The sequence below is a fragment of the Barbatula barbatula genome, assembly GCF_947034865.1.
Source record: "Barbatula barbatula genome assembly, chromosome: 4".
NCBI classification, from domain to species: domain Eukaryota; kingdom Metazoa; phylum Chordata; class Actinopteri; order Cypriniformes; family Nemacheilidae; genus Barbatula; species Barbatula barbatula.
The window spans coordinates 24,030,274-24,046,361 of NC_136768.1; the positions used below are offsets into that span (position 1 = coordinate 24,030,274).

The 16,088-nt window shown below is 38.1% G+C and overlaps 1 protein-coding gene across 1 annotated transcript in view; it reads right to left on the reverse strand.

The window, feature by feature from the left end:
- Window positions 1-14,078: 14,078 nt before the first annotated feature.
- gramd4a (GRAM domain containing 4a) overlaps window positions 14,079-16,088 on the reverse strand; it is a 38,937-nt gene continuing 36,927 nt past the window's right edge. The window contains exon 19 of the mRNA XM_079454535.1: window positions 14,079-16,016. Coding sequence (XP_079310661.1) covers window positions 15,918-16,016 — 99 coding nt within the window. The 3' untranslated portion in view covers window positions 14,079-15,917. The remainder of the gene's footprint in view (window positions 16,017-16,088) is intronic.

Consider the following 16,088-nt stretch of genomic DNA (forward strand, 5'->3'; position numbering starts at 1 on the left):
CTAAAAAATGTTAATAGTGTGTTTGCTAATATTACTGTATATATGTTTTGTATCAATCAATTGTTGCAGTTCTGGAGCACATTAACAATTAGTTACATTTAGTTTGATCATAAAATACTTTATGCTATTCTTCCAGTCAAAGGTTTGAGTTCAGCCACTTGATATCCATTTCTATATTATACATCCTTTATACAGTGTAAGAATTCCTATAAACTTTATAATAATTTAATGTTATTGTCCACTTTCCACTCTGTTCTGACAGCATGCATATTGTGTTGCCTATTTACTACCAATGGCACCAACAGCCTTTCCAAAAGATGTTACTTATATGTAGAAATAGTCAATTGTTTACAAGTTCAGTTTAAATGCAAATAAAAGGCTTGTGTTTGTGCATCATGATGTTTATGTTTTTGTGTACGAATGCCTCAACTTTTTAATATTGGCATTAAATAATTACTGACTATTTCACTGAGCACTGCTGTCCTGCAGTTTGTGTTAAATTTTATTGCGATGGTTACGGAAACAAAAAAGTATGGCACAGCCCCACCGAGAATATTTTTCACCAGCCGCCACTGGTTGTGTCGATGCAGATAATAATGCAGAGTTTATCAAAGTGACCTTGATCAAACAGTATAAATACTATGGACATGAGTTCCATTACTTGAACAAAGTATGCTTGCAGAAGCATTACTGCGCTTGCCAGAAAGTTAGCAGCTCATAAAGCGCAGCATTAAGCACAACTTCACTAACAGCTGCGCATCGTGTTTCCTTTTCAACTTAAACACATTTCATAAGAGCCCAGAAGTCCCTCGACTCAGATGTGTACGACACATAAGATCATTAAAAACAGGCAGCCGTCACCCCGTGTGCAGCAGTGCGTTGTGCATGACGGGTAAACAGTATGCTAGCTCATTAGCAATTGCCAATGCAGACAGCGTCGCCTTAAATCCACCGTCGAGAATGCGAAAGCAATAGGATTTATTCCCAGAGCGAAATCATCAGCGGAATTAATTCAGAAAATGGAGAGGATGAGCTCGTGTCACAATACGATTCATTTATTCACAAGTAACCTTCAACACAAAACGTGAGGTGACAGTGAGATGACAAACCAATCAGTGTGCAGATTTACTGGGTTTGTCTCAATGAAATGTCATAACACGTCGTCACAAAGAAAGAGGACTGAACTAATGCAGCTTCTATATAAAGTAACATCATATCTGTATTTATCAAAGAACATGGTTTACAAAGAAAAAAAAATTTGCACTGCTATGACAATGCGGTAGAATTTTATTTTACAGTCCTGTTACCTACGATATATACTATGCTGTACGTGCACTGTAAGACATTGCTGTAATTGTGGAGTAGGTTTCCCAGTAACTTTCTGTAAAATTTGTTTTAAACATAAATGTACCTTTTTTTCATAAAACAAGACTAAATATCTCGGGTCACTTTTCTTGTTATGTAAATGTATAGTAATTTAATTAGGAAGTTTTAAATAGTTTTACTAGAAAACAAGACAAATATTTTGAGTTAAATTTTGAGTAAAACTAATTTTGATTGAAGTTTAACTCATGTTTAGTTAAAATTATTTTGATTGAAGTTTAACTTATTTTTAGTTAAAATTATTTTGATTAAAGTTGAACTCCATCCATCCATCCATCCATTTTCTTCCGCTTATCCGGGGCCGGGTCGCGGGGGCAGCAGTCTAAGTAGAGATGCCCAGACATCCCTCACCCTAGACACTTCCTCCAGCTCTTCCGGGGGGACAGCGAGGCGTTCCCAGACCAACCGGGAGACATAGTCCCACCAGCGTGTCCTAGGTCTTCCCCGGGGTCTCCTCCAGGTCGGATGGGCCCGGAACACCTTCCGGGGAAGGCGTCCAGTAGGCATCCGGAACAGATGCCCAAGCCACCTCAGCTGACCCCTCTCGATGTGGAGGAGCAGCGGCTTCTACTCCGAGCTCCTCCCGGGTGACCGAGCTTCTCACCCTTTCTCTAAGGGATCGCCCAGCCACCCTGTGGAGGAAGCTCATTTCGACACTGTCGAATGCCTTCTCCAAATCCACAAACATGGGGAAGGTGAGGAGAAAAACATGTGCACAATACACCATAGACAAGACTTGCAACAGGGATAAGTAATCCAGTTCCGACAAGCAGCCATCTGATCCTGCTGCCATGGTGGCGCCGTATACAGACCCGCTTGTCAGGCTGGCAAGATCCACTATGCACTGACCCCCTATGGTCCTTCCCGCACGTGGTGAGCCCACGGGAAAGCGGCCCCACGTCGCTCCTTCGGGCTGAGCCCGGCCGGACCCCGTGGAAAAAGGCCCGGCCACCAGGCACTCGCATATGAGGCTCCAGGGTGGTGCCCCGGTTGCGCCATACCGGGCGACGTCACGGTCCTTTGTATATTGAGCTTCATAAGGGATTTTTGAATTCAATTTTGAGTTAAAATTATTTTTATTGAAGTTTAACTCATTTTTTGTTAAAATTATTTTTATTGAAGTTTAACTCATTTTGAGTTAAAATTATTTTTATTGAAGTTTAACTCATTTTGATTGAAGTTAAACTCAAATTAAAAACAGTTCTAAAAGAAAAGTAGGATTGCGCAGTTATTAAATCTACAGTCAGTTACTAGCAAACCTGCTGTAAATCTACAGCAAAGTTTACAGTGTACTTACTGTCTACAGTATCTACAAGGTCCTTCCTAGGTACTAACCCTAAACTTTCAGTAACACTAAACCTAAGTACTTTTAATTACCCGCTATTTAGTTAGGCAAGCACACTTTAACTAACTAACTAACTATTTATTCAGAGTACAAGTACAATAAGTTACAGTAACACAATAACATTTCTATATAGGTTCGTGTATCAATGTTACTTATAAGTATTGTATAACAATGATTTTAAATATTAAGGATTTTCAAACATGATTTTTATTCACTGCAGATATTTCCATCTTTCACCCAGCATTTCATTTTTATCAAATGTTTCGATTCAGCACTGCTGTGGACTTCAGATGGATATGCTGTCCAGCCCAGGGCCGGAAGTCAGTTTTGAGAGAGCGACGGCTTACGGTCATGTCCCTGTGCTGTTTTTGACACTTTTAACATTTGCCCATAAAATATGGGCCGCTCATACGGTGTCAAATGACTGTGGTATGGGCTTCTAATTCAAAGGCAGGGTCACCTCCACCACACAGACGACTGCCACATCACTCAACAGCCAGGCATCAATCTGGGCAGCTGTAACTGGCCTCCCGAGACCCTCCAAACCCTCTACGTCATGTCCTTTCCTCTTTACCGTATCCCACGACCCCTTTTCTCCTCTCCTTGATCATCTCCTTTCCTCTCTGTTGGATCGTGATGAATCTGGACTGTCAAAACTTTGCCACGTTCCCGACCTTTCACAAACTGCCTTGTCAAGAGGCTATGTTTGCCAAAAAGAGGGACTAAAAATACACTTTCTCCATCATCATCATCACGTCCTAATTTGTTCCCACGGGGAGTGTTACTAGCAGGATAATGAATTTCGAGTAGCAATATTCTTTAATGATCTAGTTTTTGTTCTGAAGCCTTGAATTACTATCAATCAAAGCTTGGGCCTCTCTAACAACATTTTGGGTTGGAAACAAAATTGCAAATTACTAGCAAAGTTATTACTTTAAGTCATATTGCTTTAGACACTGCTGCTTTGCTAAGAGAAATCGGACAGTCGCAGACAGTAGACCTAATAATAGAAGATCTATCTGTCTCGGCAGTGTCACGTTGCTATTAAATGCTTGTTTCTGCCACAACTACCATGTTTAATTCCCAGCAATGTGGTCTCAATGGTAAAATAAGTAAAACATGCGCACTTACAAAATGATAATATTAAAAATGAAAATATTCACACATTTTTTCCACATTTCATCAGAAAGCACCCGCTCCACACTTTTAAAGTCTTTACACAGAAAAAATCTATTTTTTTATGAAAACAGAAATTAATAAACACATGGCTGACACCAAAATCCTCCGAAAAGGTAAAGGTGTGTTTCTTAAGCGCACAGCTTGTACTGGGGGTTGTTTCAGCACACAAACACATACTTAACCCAGCATACGCTGTTCTTTTCAACAGGTTCATTAAAGTTCAATGTTGACTTAAAACATCAGACAGGGGACGTCACTTTACATATTCAGTCACAGCAGATAAACACCATCAAATTGAATGAGAATTCCACACCACAGAGAAGTTTAGGGCCTTTTTCATCCGAATACCTTTATGACGTTCATCCTTAAACACGTTTGGGCCATACTGTATTTTGTACAAACCACTTTTGAAAACTGAGGCTTTAATGTGTGAATGCCGCCATCTCCTGGCCGGAAATGGGTTCTTTAAGAGTGCAAAATGCTAAACAAAAAGCCTTTTGACCTCCTCGACACACAGAACCTGCTTCCAATAAGTGAAGGGCTCTGGATTACCACTACGGAATGGGACGTACCAGTCGTATCCTTCGACTTTTTGACCATCACGGGATATCTTGAGTTCGTATTGAGCAGAATCAATGCGGAAATTCAACATGGTGACATCTAAAAGAGACACGATTAGAATCATAAATCTGATATGCTTAAATAATCCACAGTAACCAAAGTGACCCCTAAAAGTATGCCTTTTTTGCCTTATATCTCATTTACAATGATAGAAAACCCTTACATTTATATTGATGGGTAAAGGACTAAATTACTAGTCTAGTACTATACAAGTACTAACACAATACAACCATAAGTATACATATTGAAAGTAAAGCTTCAGGAGTTAATGTATTAGAAGACCAGCACAAACCAGAGCTGTTGAAAAACAGAGTTGCGACACTCGCATAGACATCCGTTGGAAGAATGGAACTCGTGTCATGGAGGGCTCTATGAGCTTGGGTTCTGCAGGAAGCAGCATCTTTACTTGTTTGGCTGTGGAGAGCAATACAACCATGAAGCATTACATTCATACGAATGCAAAAAAAAACATTAGCAAGGTTTTTATAAATTGGAGTGATTTTTTATATATGGTGTTGCTGTTATGCAACCTCCCAACGGAAAGCGTGTAAATACAGTGGGAATGGAAAAAAATGACGATTCCTCCAAAATAAACACTTGTTGCAATGCATTTCAGGACCTGCCTTCTAAAACGCACCATAGAACATGGGGCAGTTTACGGTAACTATTGTAAACAACTCGACTCTTAACTGTTGTTGTCATGATTCTGCCGCATCATTGCATGTTTCTCTTGGTATAGTGGCAGGATCATGACAGAACCTCATGTTTAATGTGGAGAGAGGCAGTTATTGTTTATTTGGCTTGCCATACGCTCTCTCCGGTCTCGTCTAGTCTAGTCGTGATGTTCATGTAAATAGTTAGTTTTAGTCTTGTTTCAGTGTAGTTAGTAAAAGTCCTGTCTTGTTATTGTTTCCCTCTGTTTTGTTCTGTTACCCCCTCGTGGGTGTTTGTTTTGTATGAATATTAAAGTCTTCTGTTAACCTTACCCGCTGTCCGCACCTGGGTCCTCTGTCCTTGTCACACCCATCGCGGTCATGACAGTTGTGTAATGAGAAATATCACTTCTCTTTCCAGTCTCCGAAAGCATCAGAATATTGTTCTGAAAGAGATCCTCAAGCTGTTTTTTCTGCTCAGATGAAGGACGTTGAGCAGGTCAAATGAGGGCTGCTCTTTCACAAAACTCAAGCTGTCTGGCCCCGAAGTGGTCAAAGCCTGACATTTCTATTCATGAAAACAGTACGAATATTTCCGATGGCATATCAAATGCTTTTTTTCCCCAATTTGTTGAACTGAATGAAACTATATTAATTTTACACTTCCTGAAAATAGGAAACACTACTGCCTGAAAGGCAGCAAAAATTATTGTTAAAGTGATCAAAATTCTGCCATCATTTACTCGCTGTTTTGTGACTTTCTTTCTTCCGCAGAACACAAAAGATGATATTTTGAAGACTTAACCGGCCCCCATTCACTTGCATTTGCTTTGTGCACACAATAGAAGTGAACAGTCGGTGCTTTCAAAGTTTTCTCAAAATACCATCTTTTGTGTTCTGCGGAAAAAAGTCACGACAAGAGGGAGAATAAATGACAGAATTTGTATTTTAGGGTGAACTATCACTTCAGGTTTTAAGGTTTGGTTATTTGTAAATGAAATGCCGGATATGCACAGGAATCAGTGTAAGTCTGTTTCTCAATGGTTCAATTATCTAGAAGTGTCAGGTAAAGGAGTAGCTAATGGTACATCAGATGCATTCCGGTAATAACTTATATAAGAACTACCTTATGTTAGCTGACAGATGACATGAGCTCTACTCACTTCCCTCTCATTTGGCAGTCGTTCTCAAAAGTCGCTGATCATTTGCATAAAATAAAATTAAAATAGCTTTGTTTTACGCTTCGATGGAAGTCGCCATTGACAAGAACAGGTCATGTGGATGTTATTGTAGCTTTTAATGCTAGTCAGTTGATGCCTACTGTTACGTCAGAGCTTCCATTAAAGTCCCCATGAAATAAAAAAACGACTGGAGCTGCTTCTGAATTCACTCGCTCGTTCACTCATTCACGATTCCCTATATAGCGAATGCTAAATAGTTCACTATATGGGGAAGAAGTGAGTGAGGCTGCGTCCAAATACCCCCACTTGCGGTCTTGGCCACTTGACGTGCACGCGACAGGAAGTACCGCACTTCCATGCAGTCTTCAGGGCTAAGCATATCCCATCATGCATCACGTTTGCGAGAAGTTGCGGAAACCATTACTGTATTAGTACAACAACTATACAACTACTTTTTAATGTTATATCTTTATTTATTCTATGGTTGGCTAAAATATGTTCTTTTGCTTTTGCTTTTTTGGGTACAGCTGCTTTGATACAATACAAATAAAGCACTATACAAATAAATGACTTGACTATATAATTAATTAGATATTACATATGAGTTCGTAGCAAAACGTAGGTTGCACGTTTTATTTGCGAAAAGTTATGCTACCACATTAATTAACGTTACGTGTTTGCACTTGCTAAGTGTGTCCAACGGGTCAGAAATGCTACATACATTTTTAATTTTCTTGATTTCATTATTTTTAACACCATTGGGATCTTCACACACACTAGAACACTTGGGCCAAAAACACTAAAGACGTCATTAAAGTAGTAAGTGGTCAAGTGAAAAGACTGCAAGTGGGGATATTTATACGCAGCCTGAGTGAACCATTTCGGACACTGACGTAATATAACCTGTGTCTGACAGTATACTGTCGCAAACATTGGTCATAACGCTTAATACGCCCGTGTGGCTTTATGGATAGTTTAATAAAATGGTGAAGTTAATTTTAACCTTATTTGTCACGTTTTCTTATTACATTTATTACGCTTTATCCAATTATTTGATATATTTCAAATAAAGCTCCACTGTCTATAACATTAATTTAATTACTTTATTCTCAGAAAGTAGAAAATAAGTGTCAAGAAGAACAAAGTATAAACGCGCATTCATGGCATTAACAGTCACTCTCCGCCAGCTGATTCTATTCAGACGGTTATTCGCGCTGTATCATGGGAAATACTATTAGTGAGTGAACGAGTTGACGTCAGATCAAAATCAGAATGCATTGTGGGTAAAAAGTAGTGAACAAATGTAGGGAATGAGTTGTTCGCTCAGAATTCGGACACCCAAAATAGTGCACGATATAGGAGATATAAAGGGCGAACTCAGACACAGCTTATGTTTCCTATATGAATAAACGAGTAGGGCTGCAGACGCCAACAGAATTAGCATTTAGAAGATATGACCTTGAATACTTCTATTTGTGCACGTACAGATCGATCGAGTGTTTGCAATACATTTCCGGGCCGTTCCCTGAAAGTTTTCATATATACGAATCGATGTAAAACTGCTTTCTCTGAAACATTATCCGATCTTTAGTAGACACCGTACAGGAGTGTCCGATCGACCTTTATGAAACAAGACAGCCTCGATGACGTAGCATGCTTCAAACAAGACTGTAGTTATGTGTGACATTTCTGTCAATAGATCCTCCAAAACCTTACACACTGAACTTTTAACTTGTAATTCATTTTTGTAGTATTATGATGTTGAAATAATCAACACATTTAATGCACCTGTGCAAAAACTGTTTTTCAAAGCGTTAGAATGACAAAATTGGGGCAAAAAAGTGCCTCTGTTTGAGAAACTAGCACATAAGCCAGACAGATGTTGGGGTCATTTTCAGCCAAGATTGACGTGCCGGTAATTGTGATTCATTTGATTAATGAATCAGTGCAAGTAATTAATTTGATTAAAAATGTTACATTACGACAAGCCTAGTTCAATCTGATTGTAGGTGACACAAGAGATCAGTAAGATGGATCATCGTCATTTTGACCCGTAGGGTCTTTTTTATGTACTCACACGGTACTCGCTAAAGAGACATTTCATAGTATTTTTTTATACATTTACATACCAGGGTAGTACCTCTTTACATAAACAAAATATTTTCAAACACAACAGGACTGTTTGAGAGCACTCGAAATTAATGAAACGTTCCCCGACAACCTTTAAAATCACAATAATACACGTAACATGTTGATTATTTATTCCTGTACTGTACATTTCTGCACGGTCTTCAATCCCTCGACTTCAGCGTCCTCTAGTGGTGGTCCGCTAACTGAGTAAATGGCAGTAAAATGCATTACGAACAATTACATTATCAACATTATTTCTTCCTGCAGAACATGTCGTGTATTTACTTCTGGCATACTCTGGCCTTGGATCAAACTAGCCAAACAAATAAAAAAATACAAACCAACCATATTAAATATTCCCTGTACAATAAAAATCGGGCCTACAGTACATACAAGAAGTCAAATGCTGTATATGAACAGACACTATAAAAAAACAGACATTTTGATTGACACATTTCATTCATTTACTTTAAAAAAAACATGTACAACACATGATGATTCAGTGATATACATAGTTCTCTTCAAATCAGAGCTATTATTACATTACTTCTGTATATAAATGTCCTCGTGTTCCTTTTCTTTAGACCCCTACAGAAACGAATAATGCTATCGATAATGTACACCTGTTAGATTCACTGTCAGTCTAAAGGTATTTGACGAAAATAACCCCACATTCTACACAGATGTTAATGATGCCACCCTAACCATCTACAAATACCGTACAGAGCATCATTCAAATATGTGGATGTGTACGCGAGTTTATCTCACAAATAAACGTCTGTATTTCATATTTGGTGATGTGACATGTTTCATCCCAAAATACAAACTGATAATGTGATGTTAACTGAAATATACTGTATCGAAGAAAGGCAGTACAACCAATACAGCACGGTGTATCAACACTGTTATAATGAATGTAAATCATATTTTTTACTGTAAGTATCCTTAATGAGAAATCTCAATGATTTAAATATTGCAAAATATATATATTTTCTTTAGATTTGAACACCCATGTTCATTACAGGTTTGTGAGATTCACTTACCCAGCATCTGAAATACAAGTCGGCAAAGGTCCCGTTTTCTAGTTTATAATTGACAGCAACCTAAAAAATATAGAGTCGCAGTTTTCACGCCCCTGGGCCGGGCCGCTTGACAGGGATCCAACTGCGTATTACGACCCAGCCTTTGTGTAAACATCGCAGTTTGAGACAAATAAGTTTAAAGAAGAAACAACATTTGGCAAAACGACTATTCTGATACATTCTGAGCTTCATTAGTGCAATCCAACGCTACGTCCCAAACGTCATCACCTTCAAAGCTTGCAAGGACATACTGTCAAATACACTGAACCTTCTTTGGGAACTCTAAAGTCTCTTAAAAGCAAGATAACAGATATACGGGGAGACAGAGAGCATTTTCTCGTGAGATGAATATCTTTGGAATGCTTAATATACAAATGTGGCCCTGATTGTTCAGCTACATACATTGAAATCAAAGCATCTTTGTGCATCAAATGTTGTTCGTTTAGGGTAAGAAACGGAGTCAAATGCCAAACAACTTCCAATATTCTACGAATAAAATATGACATGTATATAGTTATTTTATATCTACTTATATTCTGGGGCTAAACCAATTAAACCAATAAATTTCAGAAACAGGCGTGATTTCATTTACAGCAAAAGCGCAGAACTCTTAGCATGTTTGTCGATACATGTATGTGAAACCAGAATGAATTAAACACAGAGCTATTTAAAAATAAAACCAAAAAAAAACAATACTTGAAAAAAAATGAAAACCTATTTACAAAACCATCAAGATTTGATTCCATATAATTGATATTTCCGTAACATCACACACCCGCGTTCTCATTTCTTAACATGACGACCCCAAAATTGTATAAAAAAATTACATTTTGTTGTTTTAAAAATTAAATGATAAAAATGTGTACAAGCCCTATTTAAATACACGTTAAAATGTACTGAATCAAATGTTGAGATCTGCATTTGGATGGAACAGTCGGAAAATAGATTTTTTCCCAAAACATAATATCTAAACATTCACTCATAGATTGCTTCAAAATAGGTGTGAAGCTAGTTTATACAACTGATACTGTTAACATCTTGTAATGAAAAAATAATTTACTTGAAGCATACTTAAGCTCAAAGTGACTTAAGCCCTTAAGAAACGTCAACACTACAATAAAGGCATTTGAAGCTTCAGTTTCCCACAGAACACAGTTTGGGAAGATATTCTGCTTAAAAACACGATACACACTTTGCTGAGAGGTTAGGTGAGGTGAAGCGAGTGTGTTTTGCGGGCATACAGCAACAATGTAAACAAATGTAAAAACACTTTTCTTTGCTGGTCTTGAGATGTGGACATATACAGTGATTTGCAGCAAAAAAATCAAATATCATTTATTTTTCAGTCAAAGTTTAGGCTGGAGTGAGTGACAGAGCCTGTTGCATATTGCATTTGGTCCCGTGGCATGAAATAAGCAAATGGCATTCGGTATCAGTGATCAACCCGGGAAGCCGCTAGTTTAGCCTTCAATACAAACACGAGGCGATCATCGCCTTTCTTATTACAAGAAGTTATAGAACTTATAGAATACAAAAAGTTAAAATTTTGATTTAAAGACTAGTAGAAATTAAATTTGTGAGCGACACTCTTAAAAATAAAGGTGCTTTAAAGGTTCTTCAATGCCATGTTTCGTTCCACAAAGAACCATCGAGTTAAAAGTTCTTTAGGGGACCATCTCGTTCTTACGATTTTATAATCTGAAGACCTTTTGTGAAACAGAACGGTTCTTCAGATGTTAAAGGTTCTTCAGGGAACCATCTCGTTCTTACGGTTTTATAATCTGAAGACCTTTTGTGAAACAGAACGGTTCTTCAGATGTTAAAGGTTCTTCAGGGAACCATCTCGTTCTTACGGTTTTATAATCTGAAGACCTTTTGTGAAACAGAACGGTTCTTCAGATATTAAAGGTTCTTCAGGGAACCATCTCGTTCTTACGATTTTATAATCTGAAGACCTTTTGTGAAACAGAACGGTTCTTCAGATGTTAAAGGTTCTTAAGGGAACCATCTCGTTCTTACGGTTTTATCATCTGAAGACCTTTTGTGAAACAGAACGGTTCTTCAGATATTAAAGGTTCTTCAGGGAACCATCTCGTTCTTACGGTTTTATCATCTGAAGACCTTTTGTGAAACAGAACGGTTCTTCAGATGTTAAAGGTTCTTCAGGGAACCATCTCGTTCTTACGGTTTTATCATCTGAAGACCTTTTGTGAAACAGAACGGTTCTTCAGATATTAAAGGTTCTTCAGGGAACCATCTCGTTCTTACGGTTTTATAATCTGAAGACCTTTTGTGAAACAGAACTGTTCTTCAGATGTTAAAGGTTCTTCAGGGAACCATCTCGTTCTTACGGTTTTATAATCTGAAGACCTTTTGTGAAACAGAACGGTTCTTCAGATTTTAAAGGTTCTTAAGGGAACCATCTCGTTCTTACGGTTTTATAATCTGAAGACCTTTTGTGAAACAGAACTGTTCTTCAGATGTTAAAGGTTCTTCAGGGAACCATCTCGTTCTTACAGTTTTATAATCTGAAGACCTTTTGTAAAACAGAACGGTTCTTCAGATGTTAAAGGTTCTTCAGGGGACCATCTCGTTCTTACGATTTTATAATCTGAAGACCTTTTGTGAAACAGAACGGTTCTTCAGATGTTAAAGGTTCTTAAGGGAACCATCTCGTTCTTACGATTTTATAATCTGAAGACCTTTTGTGAAACAGAACGGTTCTTCAGATGTTAAAGGTTCTTCAGGGAACCATCTCGTTCTTACGATTTTATAATCTGAAGACCTTTTGAGAAACAGAACGGTTCTTCAGATGTTAAAGGTTCTTAAGGGAACCATCTCGTTCTTACGGTTTTATAATCTGAAGACCTTTAGAGAAACAGAACGGTTCTTCAGATGTTAAAGGTTCTTCAGGGAACAATCTCGTTCTTACGGTTTTATCATCTGAAGACCTTTTGTGAAACAGAACGGTTCTTCAGATGTTAAAGGTTCTTAAGGGAACAATCTCGTTCTTACGGTTTTATAATCTGAAGACCTTTTGTGAAACAGAACGGTTCTTCAGATATTAAAGGTTCTTAAGGGAACCATCTCGTTCTTACGGTTTTATAATCTGAAGACCTTTTGTGAAACAGAATGGTTCTTCAGATGTTAAAGGTTCTTAAGGGAACAATCTCGTTCTTACGGTTTTATAATCTGAAGACCTTTTGAGAAACAGAACGGTTCTTCAGATGTTAAAGGTTCTTCAGGGGACCATCTCGTTCTTACGGTTTTATCATCTGAAGACCTTTTGTGAAACAGAACGGTTCTTCAGATGTTAAAGGTTCTTAAGGGAACAATCTCGTTCTTACGGTTTTATAATCTGAAGACCTTTTGAGAAACAGAACGGTTCTTCAGATGTTAAAGGTTCTTCAGGGGACCATCTCGTTCTTACGGTTTTATAATCTAAAGACCTTTTGAGAAACAGAACGGTTCTTCAGATGTTAAAGGTTTTTCAACGGACCATCTCGTTCTTACGGTTTTATAATCTGAAGACCTTTTGAGAAACAGAACGGTTCTTCAGATGTTAAAGGTTCTTCAGGGCACCATCTCGTTCTTACGTTTTATAATCTGAAGACCTTTTGAGAAACAGAACGGTTCTTCAGATGTTAAAAGTTCTTCAGGGGACCATCTCGTTCTTACGTTTTATAATCTGAAGACCTTTTGAGAAACAGAACGGTTCTTCAGATGTTAAAGGTTCTTCAGGGGACCATCTCGTTCTTACGGTTTTATAATCTGAAGACCTTTTGAGAAACAGAACGGTTCTTCAGATGTTAAAGGTTCTTCAGGGGACCATCTCGTTCTTACGGTTTTATAATCTGAAGACCTTTTGAGAAACAGAACGGTTCTTCAGATGTTAAAGGTTCTTCAGGGGACCATCTCGTTCTTACGGTTTTATAATCTGAAGACCTTTTGAGAAACAGAACGGTTCTTCAGATGTTAAAGGTTCTTCAGGGGACCATCTCGTTCTTACGTTTTATAATCTGAAGACCTTTTGAGAAACAGAACGGTTCTTCAGATGTTAAAGGTTCTTCAGGGGACCATCTCGTTCTTACGGTTTTATAATCTGAAGACCTTTTGAGAAACAGAACGGTTCTTCAGATGTTAAAGGTTCTTCAGGGGACCATCTCGTTCTTACGGTTTTATAATCTGAAGACCTTTTGAGAAACAGAACGGTTCTTCAGATGTTAAAGGTTCTTCAGGGGACCATCTCGTTCTTACGGTTTTATAATCTGAAGACCTTTTGAGAAACAGAACGGTTCTTCAGATGTTAAAGGTTCTTCAGGGGACCATCTCGTTCTTACGGTTTTATAATCTGAAGACCTTTTGAGAAACAGAACGGTTCTTCAGATGTTAAAGGTTCTTCAGGGGACCATCTCGTTCTTACGGTTTTATAATCTGAAGACCTTTTGTGAAACAGAACGGTTCTTCAGATGTTAAAGGTTCTTCAGGGGACCATCTCGTTCTTACGTTTTATAATCTGAAGACCTTTTGAGAAACAGAACGGTTCTTCAGATGTTAAAGGTTCTTCAGGGGACCATCTCGTTCTTACGGTTTTATAATCTGAAGACCTTTTGAGAAACAGAACGGTTCTTCAGATGTTAAAGGTTCTTAAGGGAACCATCTCGTTCTTACGGTTTTATAATCTGAAGACCTTTTGTGAAACAGAACGGTTCTTCAGATGTTAAAGGTTCTTCAGGGGACCATCTCGTTCTTACGTTTTATAATCTGAAGACCTTTTGAGAAACAGAACGGTTCTTCAGATGTTAAAGGTTCTTCAGGGGACCATCTCGTTCTTACGGTTTTATAATCTGAAGACCTTTTGAGAAACAGAACGGTTCTTCAGATGTTAAAGGTTCTTAAGGGAACCATCTCGTTCTTACGATTTTATAATCTGAAGACCTTTTGTGAAACAGAACGGTTCTTCAGATGTTAAAGGTTCTTCAGGGAACCATCTCGTTCTTACGGTTTTATAATCTGAAGACCTTTTGTGAAACAGAACTGTTCTTCAGATGTTAAAGGTTCTTCAGGGAACCATCTCGTTCTTACGGTTTTATCATCTGAAGACCTTTTGTGAAACAGAACGGTTCTTCAGATGTTAAAGGTTCTTCAGGGGACCATCTCGTTCTTACGGTTTTATAATCTGAAGACCTTTTGAGAAACAGAACGGTTCTTCAGATGTTAAAGGTTCTTCAGGGGACCATCTCGTTCTTACGTTTTATAATCTGAAGACCTTTTGAGAAACAGAACGGTTCTTCAGATGTTAAAGGTTCTTCAGGGGACCATCTCGTTCTTACAGTTTTATAATCTGAAGACCTTTTGTAAAACAGAACGGTTCTTCAAATGTTAAAGGTTCTTCAGGGCACCATCTCGTGCTTACGGTTTTATAATCTGAAGACCTTTTGTAAAACAGAACGGTTCTTCAGATGTTAAAGGTTCTTCAGGGGACCATCTCGTTCTTACGGTTTTATCATCTGAAGACCTTTTGTGAAACAGAACGGTTCTTCAGATGTTAAAGGTTCTTTAGGGAACCGAAATTGCATCGAAGAACCTTTTGTAACACCATTTTAAGAGCGTATGGATTTCCCATTTCTGTAAATGTTGACTTTGTTCATGCAAAGCACTGTATTTGACCATTTTAATGCATTCGTCTCAAATTATCATTCTCGTCAATATTTATTTTTAGTTTTTCCAGTAAAAATATCTAAACATCCTTAAAACAAAATATGAATTTACTGAAATTTAAATTATATTGATATATTTATATTGAAATTACTTCTGAATGTGTATAAACACCATTTACAATGGTGAATTGTTGCTGGTCAGACAGAGTCCTCACCAGGCAGAGGTTTTTCATTCTCGGGCAGGTTAAAGTTTATAATCGTTTTTTTCAATAAAATGATTATCTTACACCATTCTGAAGATGTTTAGATACTTTACAAAAAAACAAGCTAGAAGGTCTTTCTGAAGCGGTAAAGACTGTACAATCAAATTCCTTAAGGAAACCCCCCCTAACATGTACCAGGATAAAAGTGTGGAAACAGGAATCACTGGGAGAGACAAGTACATACGGTAACATCAAGTCTGTAAACTATTCAGTGTGCACATCTTTGAAAGCCAAAAACTGGTCACAAGTCACATGACGCAATGCTGCCCACATTCCTCCAATAGGAAACGTCAGTGTCGCAGGAATGTATGCTCTTACTCGCGCTCCTGCATGTCAGATCAAACGCTGACAGTTCTCCGATCACAGTCAAAGTAAACGAGACCAAAGAAAATGGTCCTGGCAAAATGAGACGAGAGTGAGTTACGTCTCAGGGTTGGCTGTGGTCATGATCTTCATGTACTGCGTAAAGATTGTCTCAAAGGCCTCATCTCTGTGAATCATTGCACCAAACACAAGTGGCTAAAGGAACAAGACAAATTTAGTTTGAAAATGTTATAGTGTGCATTGTGGCGAAGCAGCTGTACAGAAAAC